The 12,778-nt window shown below is 45.6% G+C and overlaps 1 protein-coding gene across 2 annotated transcripts in view; it reads right to left on the reverse strand.

Annotated features, from left to right (window-relative positions):
- Positions 1-12,778, reverse strand: part of nlgn2a (neuroligin 2a) — a gene marked incomplete at its 3' end in the record, with an annotated part of 269,076 nt that overhangs the window by 17,756 nt on the left and 238,542 nt on the right. For both annotated transcript variants that reach the window (XM_080741965.1, XM_080741964.1), the window contains one exon: positions 7,812-7,997. In XM_080741965.1, coding sequence (XP_080598091.1) covers positions 7,812-7,997 — 186 coding nt within the window. The remainder of the gene's footprint in view (positions 1-7,811; positions 7,998-12,778) is intronic.

The raw sequence follows: 12,778 nt of genomic DNA on the forward strand, positions 1-12,778 counted from the left end.
TGTGTGTGTGCGTGTGTGTGTGAGAGAGAGAGAGAGAGAGTATTGCAGTTGATGCTCAGACTAGACTCAAGAGCACCCTCTCTGGTCACTGAGTGGTAGTTCAGGCTACATACACACATACATACATACATACATACACGGATACATACACGGATACACACACGGCCATGCTATGGAGCGGTCTACCACCGCTCAAAAATACATATATTCAAAGATTTGCATTTTGCACACATTTTCACGACTTTTCAAAAATAGCAGATCTACAAGCTTGTGCTAAAGTATAAAATAATTAAGGCCAAAGGCCCCTACACCTTGGGCCCTAGTAACTCCCACTTTCCCCCCCCTTGTGACGCCCCTGCCTATACACATCAGGTCGTCTCTCCTGTACGCCTCTCGCTATATAACTTGATTTGCGGGCGAGTGCTGTCCACATAATTTGTGGGGACGCCGCAGATCGGGGGGTGGGGGTGGTTGGTGGCGGGTCCGACAGGCTCCTTACCTGGGGGGGCCATGACTGACTGACAGGCGACGTCCAGGATGGAGGGATGACTTTAGGTGTTGATGAAGACGAGCACTACGGCGATGAAGATGGAGGTGGGGGTGGGGTGGGGGTGGGGGGGCAGGAGGGGCGACAGGCTGAGACAGGAGATGCGGGGGTTAATGAAGGCGTTCCCAACCTTGGAAGGGGGGGGGGGGGGGGGCATTTACCCACAGCAGTCTTCCAAAAGATGAATTCTACCACTTTTTCGAGTCACGTGTTCAAATACTGGATTCTGATTGGCTAAATTCCGGAGGTTATGAGAGGACAACTGCCGCAAAGTTGTGTGTCCGAGATCAATGCGCCTCAGTGTACATCCGGGGACTTCAGGAGGTAGTCCCCCAACCAACAAATGAAGGTCGCAGCGGTCCTATGTTTACTAACGTGCGTACTATCGTCGCCGATTTATTTGGATCCAATGCAATCCGCCAACTTTAAAGCCCCTTTTCTCTGAACCTATGCCTTTCTGGAAGCGAACAGCCTCTATTTACGGCCGGAACGGTGCTTTTAACTGACGTTAGCTTAGCTGTAAGCTAGACGCATGGATTAGTATGGAGTTGGCGCCATCTGTTGGTGAGTAGAAGATGTTGTTGGTGGAACTATCTGCTGTCTCGCGGACGTTTTATAGGCAATAATGATTGTAACTTAAGATCCTTGCAAGTTACAACTATGTGTTTTCTTTCATGTATACGGGAAAAAGTGGTAGAAAAGCTATTTACCACTCGGGGTCGGACATTATGCTCTCATAATGTCCTGAGTGAGTGTGTTATCGGACTCGGCTGCGCCTCGTCCGATAACACCCTCACTGCGGACATTATGAGAGCATAATGTCCTCTCACTCGGAGTAAATTGCTTACTTGATCTGTGTTTTTAGCCTTTGTAAATGCAAATGTTCTAAAAAAATATACTGTATATCTATTTGGGCATCATTTAGGTCACAGTTTCCCAAGGACTGGGTCGGGACCCATTTGTGGGTCGCGGACACGTTTTTTTATGGGTCCCTTAAATTTATGTTTCCTACGTAATGGTTTTAATTGTTATTATTTCAAAACATTTTCAAATTTCATGAATTATTCATGAAATTCTATGATTTCTTTCCACAGTAATTTCATGAAGAAATCAAAGAAAAATCAAAGAAATTCCATAAATTAGAAAACAAAATGTTTAAGAAGTAGTGAAAATAGCTTCGTGCCATGAGCTTGTAGATCTGCTGTTTTCAATAGTGTGGGTCCCAGGGCAAACGTCTTATCTCTCTTTCGGGTCACAACTTAGCTAAAAAGGTTGGAAGTTTAGGTTATGTAAGCACCGTTATTCTGTGGTTTTCCTATAAGAGAGTTAACTTTGACCATATCAAAAGGTGCTCTCGTCCACAACGAGGACAGAAATGTACTCTCTAGCTCTAAATGTCAGCACATTGTGAATTCAGTCAATTCTTGCATATTTTCCACACCAGGAGGTTTCTGACCTGATCATTCGGGTCACATAGCATCTGTATATAAAAAAAGGTCGGGAACCCCAAAATTAATTTGATGGGTTAGTGTACATTGTGCACTGTAGTTATTGAGGAGGTCATGGTTATAGTGACACAACAACAGTGAAACAATGACACGACGGCAGTGAAACAATGACACAAAAAGCCCCATTTCCACTACAGGGCCCAAACAGAACATAGAACCAGAACTTTCCAGAACCTGTGAAGTTCCGCTTACGTTTCCATATAACCAGACAGGTCCCATAGGTTCCCAGAACTCGAGTTCAGTACTATATCAAGAGCAGGACCTAAATAAAGGTTCACAAAACCTGGTCTGAAACCGAGCTGTGCGCTATGGAAACAAAACCAGAACCAAAAAAAATAGGTTCAGGTTCTGATAAGTTCTGGTTCCGTCTCGTTGTGGAAAAGGGGCTTTAGACACAACAGTGAGACACATAAATGGAAGTAAAACAATGACACAACAACAGCGAAACATTGAAATAACAGTGGGGTGAAACAATGACACCAAGGCAGTGCAAAATGTAAGTTTACTCTGCCCACGTTTGTTTTAAAGACACGTCCACACTGAAAGAATAAGGCGACATTTGGGGGGCATTAGTGCACGGTGGCCTGGCTGATCTTCAGACAGGTACTTGCACGCCAGCACACAGACACAAAAACGCACCGAGCAGTGATTGAAACACTTGTTTCGGGTCTCCGAACACGCACCCACTAATCTCTCCCTCCTTTCATCTATTCCTGCTCGGTTCCTGGCCGTGTCTAGTACGATACGACGTGAGCTTGTGTGAAAAGGCAGCGAGCTTGTGTGAAGAGGGAGACAGCGAGAGACGGAGGAGAGAAGAGTTGGATGACTTGGGGAGAGCGGCGATCAAAGTGAGAGGGAGCAGGTGACTGCTTGGCTGCGGGTCGTTAGCTATATCGATCTCTAGATCAAAGGCAGTTGGTCTTTAATACGCCTCTCTATGGTTGGTGTTACACTAACACTTGTAGACTCCATGGCCATCTATAAAGTTGACACGTACGCTTTTCTCACATAGAAAATCTTTCGCACCTTGCCTCCAACTATGGAAGATGAAAAGCGAAAAAGGTCATACACACTTTTACCCTAATAGGCTTAGGTTCACTCAATGTACTATGAAAAGGTCAGAAATGATTACCAAGATTTGTTCCTGATGTTCAGTGTAGTGTCTTTGGGCACTGGTTGGAAAATACAAATTGGACTAAACCGGCAATGGCATTCAAAGGGATTTTGGGGGATGAATGACACAGTGGTCCGTGGAACATAACATTCACTATTATACAGTATACCGTTACAGGTATGCCAGTGAGCAAGTCAATAATCAATTGCATGGTCAAGGCCTGCACATTGGCACACCTAAAATGTAACGCATACACACCCATTATTAATTTTATTACAGCAGCTGCAGCTGTGTTGATTACATCACTGTGTGTACACATACCAAGGTCATCCAATTTTATCCTTCTGTCAGGTTTGACCATTAGAGGGCAGTAAACTCACAACGTTGGCCTGGTGTTGAGGTAGTTACACTGGCTGAGGTCTCCTCAACAGTGGTGTTTTTGACAGCACTGAGCTGCATGGTGACTGAACTTGGTAATGAGTGCTCTTGACACCGCAAGCCACTGCTGGAATATATGGTCTCTGCCCAGCAGAAACCTCATATCTCCAAGCTTCAAATGTGCACGTTCTTTCGCAAATTAAAGCCCTGCCTCGTCATATAAGACTGCTGCACAAAAAAAATGTGAAAATAGCAGATCTACAAAGCACACAACGCCTCGCACAGCGAGGCGTTGTGTGCTTGTAGATCGGCTATTTTCACTAGTTTAAATGATTTTAATATGATGAATACAAAACGAACGGCTTTGGACATACAAGGTTTCCACCAGACAGTGACGATATACTTGATCTGTTCATGTGGACGGAACATCTGCTATTTTAAACTGTAACGTGTCAGAGATCATTGTGCTGAGACCACACAGTGGTTGAAGAATAAAGACCCAGACCCACAAAACAACTTATACTAGAAGTCTAAGTTTATACGTATAAAAAATGGTCTACCAGAGGTATAGATATGCAAGTTTTTTAGACGTCTAAACTTAGACTAGACGTCTTATATACGTCTAATAGACATAAGTTTATACCTGGGTCTAAATTTAGACGTCTAATAGACATCTATATTTAGACCTTAACGGCCGGCAAAAGTAGTGAAAAACTGACCTTAACGGCCGTCAAAAGTAGTGAAAAACTGATGCCTCTGGTGCTTGAGTTCTGTTCTGATGCTCTGCATTTTTTCACTACTTTTGACCCAGGTATAAACTTAGACGTCTATTAGACGTCTAGTCTAAGTTTAGACGTCTAAAAAACTTGCATATCTATACCTCTGGTAGACCATTTTTTATACGTATAAACTTAGACGTCTAGTATAAGTTTAGACGTATATTAGACGTCTAATATACCTAAAAATGTTTGCTGGGAGAGACTGACTACTGTATGCCCATTTCAACTTTTTGTCTGCGCAAGATACTTTGTACTAGCATGCCATGCTGCTTCACGCCAGAGAGAGATATAGCGAGAGGTTGAGAGGTGTCTGAGACAGCTATAGATAAACAAACACAGTGAGATATAGACATGCAGAGACTGAAGGAAATAAAGACAGCAACCGGGACACACGGGCAGGGGTCATCAGTGTGTCTGTGGCTAGACTTGGCCTTGTACATGGCAGATTTTAGATGCAGTTTTTACCGATTCATCAAGCACTTTACGGCCAAATTACACACATATTTTGATCTTACCGGCATTTAAGACAATTCCCAAGTTAGGGGTTAGATTCAGCAATGTTTTTTTGTCAGGGATTTATGCTGGAAATACGTTGGGAAATACGCCAAATGTTCTTATTTTGATCATAAGACCCAATTACCAAATGTCAAGTCTCCAGCTTTTCTTCTGAATATGTATGACACTGATTTACCACAGCACTATGTATGGCACATTATCCATAGAGTCCACTAGGACAGTACATGGTTCTCTCAAGCGTTTTATTTTCAAGGACCCCCATAACTCTGAGAGTGTACAAATGGAACCAAATAAGGGTCCATTTGGTTCCATTTGTACACTCTAAGTTACAGACCTGGAATGGTCATTATAGGGATATTTCACTTTCAAAAAAACTTTTGGTAATTTTACCGTCAAATCAGGCTTTTATGAACACCCTGGACAGATTTAAATGTGCTTGATTCAGTTCCAAGGCCCCTCCCCATACACACCCATTGTAACTTCAAACTCCATTTTAACCACTAGAAGCTGGGCCGCCCTTCGGGCGGCCCAGCGTCTAGTCGGCGACCTGGCCAACTCGGGAAGATGTAAATAGGGAATGAATGCCCCGCCCTTTAATGCAAACCCCATTATACCTGTTGTCATAGGACCCGTTTTGACCATCTGTTTGCCTGTGTCCATTTATGCCCATATATGGAGATATCTGTATCTGTCTGTCGGCGTCCAGGTGGGAAGGCGATGAGGTGGGAAGTCAATGAAAGTTGCTTGTATCTGATTGAACAAAGGTGGGAAGGCGATGAGGTGGGAAGTGATCTCTCGGTAGATAAGGCCTGTCTTATATAGGGCTTGTGTATGACATCACGCCACATCATCAGCTGTGGACTCTGTGATGTCATCGTATCGCATCAGTTGTTTGTTTATTGTATGACATCACGCCACATCATCAACTGTGGACTCTGTGATGTCATCGTATATCCATATATGGCCATCTCCGTATATGGAGATATAAGTCGTCCATGCCCAAGTATGGGCTGGTGAGGTCAGACTTTGTGTGATGCGTAGGTTATCTCCATATATGGAGATTCAACATTCCAGGCAATGCTCTCTTCCCTGGTGAGAATTGCCCCTTTCATCACATACAGCTAGATGTGATGTCACACATCACATACAGCCATATGCCCATATATGGAGATCTCTGTATCAGTCTGTGTCTCTTTTATGCCCATATCTCTGTCCCTTCTATGCATGTTTGCCTGTGTCAATTTATGCCCATATATGGAGATATATTTCTGTCTGCGTCCATTGTATGCCCATATATGGATATCTCTGTATCTCTCTGTCTTCATCTATCTTGAGCAACATTTTTTGTTGACTCATGATGCGTCCATTTTTGGCCCATATGGAGATCTATGCATAGGAACATCAGAATACGTAACCATGGCATTTTTTGTTGACTCATGTGGTGTACGTGATCTCAGAGCCTTTTATGAAGTGATGTCACAATGAGTCAGCGCTTGCGCCGATTTCCTCTGGAACAGCCTGATGTCAACAATCAGCTCCGCATAAGGAGATTCCGAACGTTTCGCGCCGCTGCAAACCCCATTATACCTGTTTTCATAGGACCCGTTTTGACCATTTGTCTGCCTGTGTCCATTTTTGCCCATATATGGAGATATCTGTATCTGTCTGTCGGTGTCCATTTTATGTCCATATATGGAGATCACTGCAGTTATAGTTCTGGGTCCATTTTATGCCCATATATGCCCATATATGGAGATATCTGTCTATCTGCATCCATTTTATGCCCATATATGGAGATCTCTGTATCTGTCTGTCTGTGTCCCTTTTATGCCCGTATATGGAGATCTTTGTGATTCTGCATCCATTGTATGCCCATATATGCCATATATGGAGATATCTGTTTATCTGCGTCCATTTTATGCCCATATATGAGATTTCTGTCGCTTTTTCAAACAATCGTGGGTCGGGTCGGGTTGAGGCCGAGCACTGCACTACCTGCTGCGGTGGGGAACGCACGTGCCGAATTTGAAATAGGGAATGAATGCCCCACCCTTTAATGCAAACCCCATGAATGCCCGACCCTTTAATGCAAACCCCAATATACCTGTTGTCATAGGACCCGTTTTGACCATCTGTTTGTCTTTTTCCACTTATGCCCATATATGAAGATCTCTGCACACACAGTACCGGTTGCGGAAAACTCTGATGTCAGACTTTATGCCCATATCTGGAGAACGCGCGTGCCGGTGGGAAGAAGGGTTCTCGAGATACGCGGATTACATACATAATACATACACATTCACAGAGATTTTGTGTTGACTCATGTGGCGTACGTGATGTCAGAGCCTTTTATGAAGTGATGTCACAATGACTCAGCGCTTTGCGCCGATTTCCTCCGGAACAGCCTGATGTCAACAATCAGCTCCGCATAAGGAGATTCCGAACGTTTCGCGCCGGTTTCGGAAAACTGCGAGTCGGGTCGGGTCGAGGCCCGGCACTGCACTCCGCGCTGCGGCGGGGAACGCGCGTGCCGAATCTGAAGCCGGTGGGACGAACGGTTCTCGAGATACGCGGATTACAAACAAACAAACAGACAGACAGACAGAGATTTGTCGCATTTATAGATAGATGATAGATCCATTAAAAACACCTCCTAATACGTGAGCTGGTCATGTTTTTTCGACAACCTTTTTTATTTATTTTGTATAATTCTTGGGGAAAATGGAAACAAGAAATACAATAATAAATTATTAAAAGTAAATGAAAAAGGTTATCGAAAAAACACGGCCAGCTCACGTATTAGGAGGGTATTATGAGTCACCAGAAAAAAACGATGGGTGTTTTTAATGAATTTATCATGGTTAAAGTGGAGTTTGAAGTTACAATGGGTGTGTATGGCAGCTATGGCGATGACCCATACACACGTGCAGGGACCTTCCCGATCGAGCCAGTGAGAGTGGCGCGTTTACCCTCCGAGTGGTGCGACAGGATGAGGAGGTTGACGCAGGAGGCCCCCGCCCCGGAGCCGAAGATGGTGATGCGCTCGGGATCGCCGCCGAAGTGGCCGATGTTCTCGTTGAGCCAGCGGAGGGCCTGGATCTGGTCCAGCAGGCCGAAGTTCCCCTTGGCGTTCTGGTCCCCCGTGCTGAGGAAACCTGGAGCCACGGGACAGACAGACAACAACAACAATATGAGTTCATTTAGACACTTCAGCTCAGAACCAGTAAGATGCCTAAGGGCGACAAGCAACCTCGAGGTCGCGCCATGTCTTGGCCATCTGGCCAGTGATGTACAGTATATCAGACCAGTTACCCATCCTGTATATGGAGACCCCTGGTACCCATATATGGATATCCATGTACTGTATGTAGATATGGTGTGAGACCCCAAACATGCTTACTCAGATATTCGTTATGTGAAAGTCCTATGACGTCTGCATCTGACATCATACATACAATCAATTTTATGCCCATACTGTATATGGAGATCCCTGTCTGTAGAACCAGACACACAGATATGGGAATTCCCAGACATCACAGAGGTGTCAGAGCGTGATGTCAGAGCGGAAAACCCATAGACCGTAAAAAAGCGTACACGGCCGGCCGGACGGACGGAGACATAATGTGCCATTTCTCATACTAAACTGCGGCCACATTTATTTAGGAATAGCCATTTACCATTTATTGCAATGATATTGCATTGAGTTTGGCGGTGTGACTCTGCTCATGTGATACAACAGATTTATCTGTGTAACCCATATCCACACACAGAATCTGACTTCCGTGTCTACATGAACTGTCGCTACGCTAAATACACTTTAGTTCAGTGGTTGTCAACACTTTTTCACACAAGTTCCATTATTCATTCAGCATTTGAGCCACGGACCACCATTTGATGAGATTTAGCCTCTCAGACCCAAAACGCAAAATATTTTGTTGTCGTTGGATAATATTTTGTCCACAATTCCATGCTGTTTTGATGTGGTACCATAGGAGAGATGACACGCAAACGCCAACATGTCTACCTTCTCTAATTGTGTATAGACTTCTTCTAAAATTAAGTAATTTTCTACATTTTGGAAAGAATACAGAGTTAACATTGAGGTGCCCACATTGTTTATAGGTGCCCACTCGTCCCGTATCCCACACATTTGGCAAAACATAGCGGATTGCGTAGCGCTATTTTCTGCAGAGAGATTTGGTGCATCCTAGACTGCACTCATGGTTCCAAACATGGTCCCCTCCGTTCTTCCCTCTACCCTGAGGGGAGAACAGATCGAGGGGACCATGGATGGAACCACGGCCAGTATATATTATACTGTATATGGTTTAAATGGTTCAAATGCTGTGGCGAGGACTGCCTGTTAGAAGAGGTTGGGCGAGAGAGATGGAGAGAAAGAGAGAGGGAGGGAGAGAGAGATGGAGAGGGAGAGAGAGAGAGAGAGAGAGAGGATAGTGGGTGTTCTGTGGGTCCCGGATAGAAGCACAGTGTTTCATCTGGCTCCAACACACCAGGGGCTGGCTCTCTCCTTACACACGCACACACACACACACACACACACGCACGCACGCACGCACGCACGCACGCACGCACGCACGCAGGGACACTGATCAAAGGCTGACACTATAGGGGAGACTCTCTCTTTTCCATTCTCGTGCGCACATGTTATGCGCACGCACACACACACAAACACACACACACACACACACACACACACACACACACACACACAAACACGCGTGTACGAGAACAAGCACACATGGCCACTGCCACAGATAAATACAGTGGCACGCACAAGAGAAATCACTCTCTCATCTCTGTGCCTCACACACACGCGCGCAAATGAGCAAACAGTGCAGATCAAACATGCTCGAGTATACGGTGCTGTGTGCCATGCACGCGCGCGCACGCACGCACGCACGCACGCACGCACGCACGCACGCACGCACGCACGCACGCACGCACGCACGCACGCACGCACGCACGCACGCACGCACGCACGCACGCACGCACACACACACACACACACACACACACACACACACACACACACACACACACACACACACACACACACACACACACACACACACACACACACACACACACACACACACACACACACACAGCAATGCTTTAACCAAGTGCACGGTTCCCAAAGCATTTTAATTTCAAGGACCCCCCCATGACTCTAAGAGTGTGCAAAATGAGTCCATTTGGTTCCAATATCACACTCTAGATGCATTCCCAGCCCCACCAAAAGATAAAATATTCTTTTACTTACAAAGTCAACACATGTTGGTGCCAGTGTATTGAACTCAGCACACAGCCACCACCAAAAATACTCCTTTACTTAAGTAAAAGTATCAATACTGCATAATAGAAATACTCTGTTACAAGTCAAAGTCCGGAATTCAAAATGTACTTGAGTAAAAGTATGAAAGTGTTGGCATCAAAATGAACTTAAGTACAAAATGTAAAATTTGAAAATAGCAGATTTACAAGCTCACAACGGTGCGTGACGCATTGTGAGCTTGTAGGTCGGCTATTTTCAAACAGCCTAGGTATAAATTAGGCCTGAAGTGGTTCATGTATGAATAGAAGAATATGGACACTGAGTGTAGATCAATGGTTCCCAAACATTTCAGGTCGAACCCAAAAGAGAAATTAAACATTTGCCCGGGACCTACAGCTCCTTTCATAACCTCTCCCTCCGCTATAGCTCTGAGATGAGGTTCCTCGCAGTTACATGCCCAACTGAGATTTTTCCGGCGATAGTTCGCCACGTTTACAAGATACCCTTACCAAACATCGTACACAAAAATTAAGGGTTGCATGCATACCTGTCTCTCAAATGTATAGTTTTTAAGCGGTGGAGAAAATCAAAGCGATGTGTTGAACTTGAGACAATAGTTTTAAATCGCTCGTTTTGTCAGCCAGTTCCATTATTTTCCCAATTATATTTTACGGAAGCAGTAGTGCGCATGCGTGACTGACTGGCCATTAATCTGTGTTGCAGAAATGTTTTGCCATGCACCACACGGTCGGGGCGAGAGAACTGGCCACAACAGGCTGACTAAAACGAGCGATTTAAAAGTATCATTTCAAAACGTATAGGAAACAAAAAAAAGATGAAGGGACCCATAAAAACGTGTCCGCGACCCACAAATGGGTCCCGACCCAGTGCTTAGTAGAGAATAGAGAGGTGAATAGACGGGGATGCAGTCGTGTGTGTGTGTGTGTGTGTGTGTGTGTGTGTGTGTGTGTGTGTGTGTGTGTGTGTGTGTGTGTGTGTGTGTGTGTGTACAGGGATATTGTAAACGTAGATCCCATAAGCTGTCCCCGTCAGCCCCTGTGAATTCATTGTCAAAGGCAGACATGGATTCCAGGTGTGTGTGTGTGTGTGTGTGTGTGCGTGCGTGCGTGCGTGCGTGCGTGCGTGCGTGCGTGCGTGCGTGCGTGCGTGCGTGTGTGCATGCATGTGTGTGTGTGTTATTATCAGAGGAGCTGTACGCTCCGTGCGCTATCTGGCCCAGTGAAAGGAACAGATGTGTGTGGCTGCAGTGCCGCTGAATAATGCATACGACTCGCATGTTAACACATTACACACACACGTGCAGGATACTGCACACTCACACATGCATGTGCCGTGCACACACACATACTGTACATAAATGCATGCGCACACACAAATAGCCCTGCAGGTGTCAAAGCTGGCTGATGATGTTTTTCTCTTGTCAGACTCCTGTGCTTGTATCTTACACACAAACACACACACACACACACACACACACACACACACACACACACACACACACACACACACACACACACACACACACACACACACACACGTGATGACACATCCAGGAATGTGTAAATATGTAATTAACAATCAAACCACAGCAGCGTGCACCGCGCCATCAAGCCCGGGCTGGCCTATCAGTGTGTGTCCACGCTCCGTCACACCGCTTCCTGCAGGTTGACACACACTGAACGGTCTGCACAAACAACACCCCGCCCCAGATTAGAGCCAGTTAAGTGATCCAGTGCTTTCTCATAACAGCTATGTTACTGTCACTGTGACTGTGACTGTGACAGATGTATCTAAAAGCTGTGTGTGTGTGCGCACAGTTATTCTGAATCTGTGTGTTTGGGTAGTGTTTTAGAGTGTGTGGTGTGTGTGTGTGTGTGTGTGTGTGTGTGTGTGTGTGTGTGTGTGTGTGTGTGTGTGTGTGTGTGTGTGCGTGCGTGCGTGCGTGCGTGCGTGCGTGCGTGCGTGCGTGCGTGCGTGCGTGCGTGCGTGCGTGCGTGCGTGCGCACGTGCATGAGGCAAATCCGTCGTGCTCCGAAAAACAATAGGCAAGATTTAAAACAAACAAAAGCGTTCCGCGGAGGGTGCCAGTGGCATCACCCTCTACATACCCTCTTTTTCAAATGTCTCTCTCTCTCTCTCTCTCTCTCTCTCTCTCTCTCTCTCTTTCCAATCTCTCTATCTGTCCTTTGATCTTCCCCCCCCAAACCCAGCCAGCTCTAAAAAAAATCTCCTCTCGGATTTTATCTCCGTTCAGCTCATCTCTCCATTCCATTTCCCGTTGTCTCTAAACGTGCAGCCCACCGTCCGTCCCGCTTCACCCCCTCTTCAAACCTCTCTCTCTCTCTCTCTCTCTCTCTCTCTCTCTCTCTCTCTCTCTCTCTCTCTCTCTCTCTCTCTCTCTCTCTCTCTCTCTCTCTCTCTCTCTACACCCTCATTCATTTATCCAACCTTTCCTCTGGGTTTTCTTGCGTCCATCGCTCATTTCCGTTCAGATCTCAGTGTACACAAGAGTAATTGTGTCCCCCTGATTGCCTCTGTGTATAGTACAGTATAGTACACTAAAGTACAGTTTTGTACTGTATGTGTGTGTGTGAACAAACGGCACACAGAAAAGCAGAA

This window comes from Nannobrachium achirus, assembly GCF_963921795.1.
Source record: "Nannobrachium achirus genome assembly, chromosome: 14".
Taxonomy (NCBI): Eukaryota; Metazoa; Chordata; class Actinopteri; order Myctophiformes; family Myctophidae; genus Nannobrachium; species Nannobrachium achirus.